Raw genomic sequence first — 9,000 nt, 5'->3', positions numbered from 1 at the left:
TAAAAAGTAAGCATACAGAACTCCAGCTTAGCTTAATGTGAGTCAGACCAATGATGCTTGAAATCCTGCAACTTTTGCCCTTTTTGTTTGGTGTTCAATTACTCTTCTGTATCAAACAGCTGCTGAGGTTTAGCAATGTTGCAGCTATGCAATGATCCAAATTTCTCAGAAAAGGGTAAGTTCTTTTGCGAAGAAAAACAAAATACAGAGGGGGTAATTTATGAAATACACTATTGAGAATGTTGAAGGAATGCAGCCATCATGTTGTGTGTAGCGATGACTACCTAGACATTTAAATAAATTTTCTGGGAAAGGTCAACCCAGTCCCTAAAATGCTGATGTGCAGGCCCAGTGCTAATGATTCAGCACTGCAGGATACACTCATTCTGAGGCAGTGAAAAGGATGAACAGGTATGTCTTAGAGATAAGCAAACCAAGCAGCAGAAGATAACAGTACACAGGGAAAATGACAAAGATATGGTCAAACATGTCTCTCTAATACAGAATGGATGGTGGGTGTATTTTCCAGTTCTGATTTTAAAGGCACAAGACAAAAAAGGGAACCTGAAATAATTATTCTATTCTGCAGATATTATTCCAGATCTATTTGCTCTTGTATTTCATACAAATCAAAGAACATTTAAGAAAACCAACATCTGCACAGTTTGAGGAGCCTAACTCAAACACAAACAGGTCTACAAATATACTACAGCAATTCATGTCATTTCCCAGAGAAACATAGTAAATTATCTAGGTTGTGCTTTTTGGTATCTTTCAGAAAAATAAAAATTCTTACCCTGCCATTTAATTTTCTTTCCCAATTCAACTCCCACTTCACAAACATTGGATCACTCCAACTTTTTTCCTCTTTTACTCATTTTGGAGTTTAGTGTTGCTTAGAGTCCTCTTTCAATTATTTTACATTTACTAACTTGTTTTTAATACACTGAAATTCTGTACAGGAGAGTTTTTGCTCTCCCTCTCACCTTAAAAGATGAGATTGTACTAGCACATGGCAACTTAATTAATGATTGTTTTAGATTAAGACTCAGACCCATAGACAAGTGAAGGAAAACACGTGCGCACGCGCACATACACACACACACACACGTACACACACCCTCTTAGTAAACAAGAGATTAAAATAAAAACAAAGCCTTTTCCAGATTCCTCCAACTTCTGTTAAGAATTATCTAAAACTTATATTATTTGATTTAGTCCACAATTTTTCAAGCGTTCTAGCTTTATCTATACTATCTTCCTCTTCAGGCTCAAAATGTTTGGAGTAACGTCCAAAGAGCACAGTGAGAGATCACTGATCACTAGATTAAGACTGTACAGGCGAGGAAGAAAGCCTATGCTGGACGCTGCATCCAACATACACCAATAAAAGCACATTCAAGTCCTGGCAAGACAACCCAGTTAACAGAGCTGAAGTGAGGTCAAGTCTGGAATTCTAATTTTAATTGAGCTACTGCCTGGTTAATTTTTTTTTTTTTTTACTGTCCTGATTTTTTTCATTGTAAGCTCACAAATAACTTGTGTACCTATTGATTCTGAATAAAACACTGAGACATCAGTTTATTGTTTCTCTTATTTGGGATTTCCTAGAGGAAAAATGTTGCCAAAAATTAATAGCATATTCAAAATTAAGAGCGCATTTTGATCCATATGATGATAAATTAACCTAAAAAATACATATACAACCATTTTTTCATTTTCCAAACAAAACAGGGAAACAACTACAACAAAGAGCATTTTGAACAGTCACTGAAAAATAATGTGACAGCATGTTTGTTAATAAAGGTAAGAAAACTTCTTTTAGAAGAAGGGAGTTCTACAGCTTAAGACTGAAAGCCAAGTGTTTTGAGACACAGGCTGTAGGAAATTAAAATATTTGGTCTTAATTAATCCTTGATGAATGTTCAAAGACACGGAACTACCCCACTCAAATTTGAACTAATTCACTTCTCATAAAATCATGTTTATGCAGGAGCAAGCAAGTTTCCTTTAAATGCCTAAAAGATGTGATCTGAATTCATTTCAAAGGTGCAACTTTTCTCAGAAAATTCATGTTGAAGACTGCTCAGTTCTCATGTGTGATAGTGTTGCTCAAGGCTGTTGCCAAATGTCACTGTACCACTTGTGACAGCCACGGAGAGAAGGAGGAGTTTTCACAAGAGGAATTGCGCAATCAGATTAGCCAGTCCAAGGAGGATTATAAAGATGTGAACGATCAATGCTGGCCACGTCAGCTGCCCAGCACGATGCAGGGAGATCACGTAGATGAGAGATGGATACACAAATACAAAGGCCAGACCACATGTTGCTCCAGAGTATCTGGGGAAGGAGGCGAGAAAAAGAAAAAGAAAGAAAAAGAACACTGTGTTAACTCTTATTTCTTGTTGCTTTTTCTCTTTCTTCAATTCAATGAACAGTTTGACTGAACAACGACTATTTGTAGTCACTGAACATTGATCTGTTCTTTGCTATCCCCCACCTTCTTCACTGACATTTAACCATCTCTCCCCCATCTCCCCAGGTAGCTACATTCTGATATTCCTCCAATGTTTTGGTCATACTCCCAGATGTTTCTGGGGAATGACTCCCTACCTTTGACTTTTATATTTTTACTTTCTTTTGGGAAATCTGGCAACACACAACACAAAACGACTAGACAGTGCAGCCTATGCTAAGCATCCTTCACTATCCTTTACTGTCAAGACTCCTTACAAACCATTCTCCAGACCTGTGTGTGTGTGTGTGTGTGTGTGTGTGTGTGTGTGTGTGTGTGTGTGTGTGTGAAATCAACATGCCCCTCCTGGTATTGTAATCAACCACAGTACTGAAATATTCAGCTGCTCTTATTATCACTCCCTTGCTTACCAAAACCTTCTCATCATTTTCCCTACTGTGAGTTTCCACATACTAAGCTATACTGCATTAACTATGAACGTGCATTGTTAACTAACACCATTTGTTATTTCAAATATTTGAACTGTCCCTTCAGGTATTGGAAACATTACAGTAGTGAGTAACTGCCTGCACAACAGAAAAGGCAAATAGATAAGTTAGGTTTTACATAGATAGTTTATCAGCTGAAAATTCATTGTTCAAAATGTTTGATTATGATGCACAAGGAAGAAATTAGCAGAGGTCAGGATCATTTTGCAAAGAGAAAAATGTACTGCATATTATTTATTTGCAATTAATAACTAGACCCCCTCTATTAATGGAAGAAGAAAGTTTTCACAAAAACAAGAACATCAACAGAAGAATAAACAGAGAAAAAACTCAAAGATCATCTATTGAGCAAAAGTAAGTTAGTTCGCTACACTGGTCAGATCCATGCCTGTCTTTGTGGTTTTACAGTTGCAGATTTCTATATTTTTAAATACCTCCCTCTCCTGGTTGCTGTAGGAAAGATGCAAATTAGCAATAAATGAAAATGATTACATATATAGTGGTGTCAAATGTAGAAAATAAAACTGATTATATAATTTCCTCTAATATTTCTCAATTGTAGAAAATCTAGCGGTTTATAAACATGGTAAATTTAAGATGCAACTTAGAATGCCATTTTTATGTCAGGTTTTCCTTTGGAGTTCTTTGCTTACTTGGATTTTTATCATGGACTTTCAAATGGCCTTAAAAGAAAAACCTGAAAGAAGCTACATGGTAATTGGACAACTGTTACACTGACACACTATTCTTTAGCCTGCATAATTACAACGTCCTCAGATAAGGCGACAGCGAAACTTATGGAATCATCTCAGTCACCTCAGATACAAAGCCACAATTACAGATAGTTGCTTGTCAGAGCTTTAGAAGAGTTGATCATTTGTATTTTAAATCATTATTTACAACTTATAAAAGCATAAGCCCCATAAAATGTGAAGACAGAGTTACTCATTCTTTTATAGTTCCTTTTCAATACAAAAAGGTAAATATGTAGTAACACCATAAGTAAATTCAATGTGCAAGCAACACTTACCTTATGATACCTCCTATATTTGGATAAAACCTTGCCATTGCTACTCCAGCTCCTACAATTGCTATGTTCAAGACCAGCACATGGAAAACACTATGGGAGGTTAGAAAACAGTGTTAAAATCTATGCTCTAGACCATCAACCTTCATTTACATTAGCATTTAACTGGTACGTTGCCATCTGCATGACTTGTTCTATTAAAGCTAATTAGTTTCATAGCAAACATAACATCTACTGAATGTTCTGTGTGCCAAACTCTACACATCTACTGTTTGGATTCAAAAGATTCTCAAGGAGCAAGTATGTGTAATTTGGCAATTCTTCTGAAAACGCCATACGTGGTACTCAGCACTCAAGTATTTCAGATGGATATTCAAATACCAAAGAAACAATACTATATAACACAAGAAAGAAAGAGCTTGTTCCAGAGAATGATCCAAGTTGGTCAAAGTCAGCTAATGGAAACCAGAAGAAAGATATATCACTGAGTGGAAAACATGACAGAATAATAAAAAAAGTTAGTATTTGGCTACTAATGTATTTTGATAAGAGCACAAACATTTAGGATGTTGGATCTAATTTAATGCATGACCTACATACTATTTATACTAGATCTTTTGTTGATTTTGTTTTTATAAATAATTTCCTGCTGCTTTCATTTTTGCATTAAGGACAAAAAAGATGGGAGGGCTTTTGTTCTCCACAAGCAGCTTTTAATACATGAGACTAACCCAGTGTTAGAGAAAATCACTTTTCTTCAGAGAATATAAAATGATTTATCTTAACATAAGATAAAGTCAGGAAATAGAAAACAGTGAGATATTTTGGCCATTCAGCTGTTTCTGTGAAAGAAGAAAAGAATTCACACATAGAAAATGTACATATAGTTTTTATCTATTCTTCTGGATAATTTGTGTTCTTAAAATAAACAAAAACTATAAGCTGACAACTTTTTTTCTTAACTTTAGAAAGTATCTGTATTACGAAGGATTTCACCAACTAACAAGCTTTCAAATGAATTACATCTGAAGTGCCAAGAGCAACCACTTCTTTAGCTGAAAGCCTGGGTATCAATTTGGAAAGCAGGAAGAAAGATGACAGATATAAAGGAATCTCATTAAAGCTTAGCGGAATTGAGACATTTGAACAGGTTCTAAATGGCTCAGTGTAAGTCTGATGTAAGCTTGTAGTACACTTAACAGTCACCACACACTGCTGAAGGGCAGTCAGGAAAGTGGTATTATTTTCTGGGCATAACCCTACTATCTCTATCTATTATAACTACAGAGGGAAAAATACTTAGAAGGTGTGAGATATTAAAAGAGATTCACTCCCTTTTTACCTATCCAACCTGCGGGCACGTAACTCTTCTAGGCAGCACTGTAACTTTCCTCTTTATGGGCAACGGTAGCAGAGAGAGTTGGGTGGCCAGGGAAGGGCGGGACTGCCCTCCTGAGCAGCCTCCTTATCGTTGCTGCGCTGAGGCACAGGTTGCATTGCCTCATGGAGGCTGTAAGTCACAAAAAGGCACATCTAATCTATAACAATCAGTGTGACACACACGGCTCAAAATCTTCTTTACTCTGTCCCCAGTCTCAAAATTCTGAGTTGGAAAGATGAAGATTCCTCTCTCTCTCTCTCTCTCTCTCTCTCTCTCCTTTTTTTTTTTTTTTTTTTTTAAGGGGGGAGTCATTGCTCTCCTGCAAACTCCAAAAGAACAACAGTAGAGGGCAGAATGTCCCCCCAGCTTTCCAAAATTTTGCCAGTTTTCCTCATTGCAAGGTTAACCTTTCAGGCGGATGGAGTCCAAAGACAACCTGGCATGCCAAAAGACCATTGGAGGGTTTGTTATATCAAGTACTCTCCTAGGGCAGTAGTAACTACAGTTAAGCCCCTAAGTGACAGTGAGCATGTATATTTAATTAACTTCAGCATCCTCAAAGGATAATCATGACAAAAACTGTGAAACAAACTCTAGGGAGGGGGGATTTAAAGAAAAAAAAAATAAGAAACTGATTTAAAAACTCCCCAAGCCAGAAGCAAGGAAATTAAAAATGCGAGACTCAGCATGGAGTCAAAGGATGAACACACACAATTTAACAATATAAGAAACAGGAAAGCAAGGAACAAAAACAAATCAGGATGATTTAAGTGACAAATTTGGAAAGGTTGCTGAATCAAAAAATACATTTTCTTCCTGGAAATCTTACTACAGTGACATGAGTCAAAGGCTATAAACCACAGCAGGTAAGATGCAAGATGAAGCGAGGTAAAGAACAAATAACCAAACATGCATACGAACAGCAGAAATGTATTTCATTGCATCAGAAGAAATACATTTGTATGAGAACTGGCAGGTCTGCTGGGCTACCACGGAGTGCGGGGAGGACAATCCTTTGAGAGAGCCAAGTGATTTCCTCTCATTAATTTACTTAACCTTTCAGAACAAGATGTTAAAAGGAAAGTTTTAAAAACTGGTCAGTACAAAGTATTTTGTACACAGCATATAATTAATCAAGAGAATTCTCTGACACAAATATCACGGTAGCCAAGGGCCAACAACAACAACAAATTTGTTTTCTATACATCCAAGAAGACCCACAATCATGTAAGAGAGCAGATAAAACTACATGCCTCTGGCCCCAAGTCACCCATTAAATGATGTCACTGCAAACATACTTTAGAAAGAAAGCTATTTCCCAATATAGAACATTTTGGCCATCTTTTACAGCTTTAGAGAGAGAATAAGAAAATAAAAGAACTTTGGATTCTGTCCCAGCATGTCACTTTCTACACTGTGATCATCACTGGCATCCATCTTGCAAAATGAGAGAAGCAATTAAGGTACTTACCTTTTACCTCAAGTCTTTTGTAGGAAGCACAGAAAAGCAGCACATTTTGTGATGATACCTGTCAGAAGACTACTGTATCCAGCATGTCTACGCATGTCTATGCTTTTAAGGCAGGCAGAGAATTTGTCACTAGTACAAAACAGGAAGGAAATCCCCCTTCCTGGGGAACAGGGGTGGGATGTGTGTCTGGATTTTGTTCTTGTAAGAGAAAGCTGATTCTCTGTCAAGAGGTGGAATTTAGACCAGTTGGGCTCTTTGAAGTCAGCACCACAGACTTGCCTCTGGAGGACATATGATGCTACTTATTTCCCCTCTGCTTCAGACCACCTACAGCTATTTAGTCGACCTCCAATGTCAAATGTGGAAGTTTCAGTTCTATTTGAAAGAAAAAATATGTATCTTTTGCCTAAGCTTTGATGTTTGGAAAGAATGAGCTTTCTGATCGCACAAGACTACAGAGAAGTAAGTTACAATACAGCTAAGCACAACAAAGCTTTGTTTCAGCACTATTGTTTTGTCAGTGCATTGGTAGCAGTGCTGTAAAAGATCTGAAGTGTATGGGACAGAAGACTTAGGGATCAGTCTTCAGGCAAGAAAGGCTCTTCTAAAGTTGAAGAGATTGTTCATTACCAGCCAGTTGTAATCTATGGCCTATAAGTAAAAGCCAGGATATGAAACAGGATACTGCTTTTGTTAGAAATCGCCTTGAACAGACCAATTATCAAGGCTAAGAACTACAAAGTAGCAAATTAATAGCTCTTCATCATATCCAATGACAGACAAATAGTAAAGAAAATGTACTTAAAGCAAAAAAAAAAAATTATCTGAGCAATAAAGTCACTGCTAGGAAATAAAAAATTATCTGGCAGCTCTGCAACATGTGTGATCAAGCTATTCAGTCAACAGCCTGCTTTAATATGCATCAATCCAGAGTTCAACTGCTCCAGCTGATACCTAAAACACCATCCCTGAATTTCATCCATAGCAGCAGCAGGTACCCACATCTGCAAACAATTGTTCATATGAAAGAAGTTTGGCTTTTAATACGATGGAGCTTCCAACTCATGCGAAACCTGCAGCAAGTCCATATGGAGCTTGCAACCCAGAGCTTAAAAATGAAGATAGTAAAATATACTAGGGGGACTGGGTCCAAAAGAATTTTTTTAAAAGGAAAAATGGATGGTTATAGAGAGAAGGTAAATTTACAGCATTCTTTCAGCTGCAAAGAAAATTTAATATAAGAACGATGCAAATGTGATTTAGCATGTTGAGTCAGGGTGGGGTTAAACAAGGCTAAGTTACCAAGTAAAAGAGATTCTCAAATGCACAATCAATATGAAATCAACACATTGTCAAATGTGCTATATACAGATGGGTGGATGCAAAAGCTTCCCCACAAAAAATCAAGAACTACAGGAGATCTGCTTAGCTACTGGCTGTCAGTCTGATAAAATAGCATAGGAATTACATGAGTATGAAAACATCTAACAAGTTCTGGAAGCACAGGTATGGGAATCCTGCACAGGGATCATCAGTGCTTTAGCAGGCCTGTAGCAGAATTTAGCTGGGGACAGGTGATGAACAGAGCAGTATATTCACAGGCTCTCTCTGACAGACACTGGGGACATGGTCTTGCTTTTCTCAAAGGGGATTTTCTAGACTAGCTAGCAGTAGGAGAATCCAGAATATTCAAAATCTTACTTAAAAAGGCAATATAAATACAGTGCTGCTAAAGGACCTTCATCAACTTCAGCTGCCGGTGAAAAATAGGTAATCATTGAAAGAGAGATTTCACAATGAGGTACTAAGTCTTTACTAGCAAAGTTCTTAAATCAGCCAGGTACTTCCTCCCAGAAACAAGTCCTATACTTGCTACCAGTGTTCCTAGTCCCTATTGCACAAAAAAACTAAGAGTCAGCCATCCCTGTCTGTAAATATACAGAAGCTCGAGCCTGGAGATCAGTTGAGTGGATTTTATGCTACGTGTTTGAAAGGTCTGGAATACAAGACAGACAGACAGGATGTATTACCTTACCACCATAGGCTGGGGGCAATTTAACTTTAAATATCTTACTTTAAGGAGTCTTTAAAATAAAGGCACAACAAAAAAAAGTGAAGCAACCCCACAAGGACACCGTGGAGACAAGTACCAGATAT

At 37.3% G+C, this 9,000-nt stretch overlaps 1 protein-coding gene across 4 annotated transcripts in view; it reads right to left on the bottom strand.

The window, feature by feature from the left end:
- Positions 1 to 204: 204 nt before the first annotated feature.
- SLC38A9 (solute carrier family 38 member 9) overlaps positions 205 to 9,000 on the bottom strand; it is a 49,532-nt gene continuing 40,736 nt past the window's right edge. For all 4 annotated transcript variants that reach the window (XM_062599338.1, XM_062599337.1, XM_062599339.1 and 1 more), the window contains 2 exons: positions 3,995 to 4,084; positions 205 to 2,340 (listed from right to left, as the gene is read on the bottom strand). In XM_062599338.1, coding sequence (XP_062455322.1) covers positions 2,175 to 2,340; positions 3,995 to 4,084 — 256 coding nt within the window. In that variant the 3' untranslated portion in view covers positions 205 to 2,174. The remainder of the gene's footprint in view (positions 2,341 to 3,994; positions 4,085 to 9,000) is intronic.

Source organism: Rhea pennata, chromosome Z, assembly GCF_028389875.1.
Source record: "Rhea pennata isolate bPtePen1 chromosome Z, bPtePen1.pri, whole genome shotgun sequence".
Taxonomy (NCBI): domain Eukaryota; kingdom Metazoa; phylum Chordata; class Aves; order Rheiformes; family Rheidae; genus Rhea; species Rhea pennata.
This window is presented reverse-complemented; position numbering and strand designations above follow the sequence as displayed.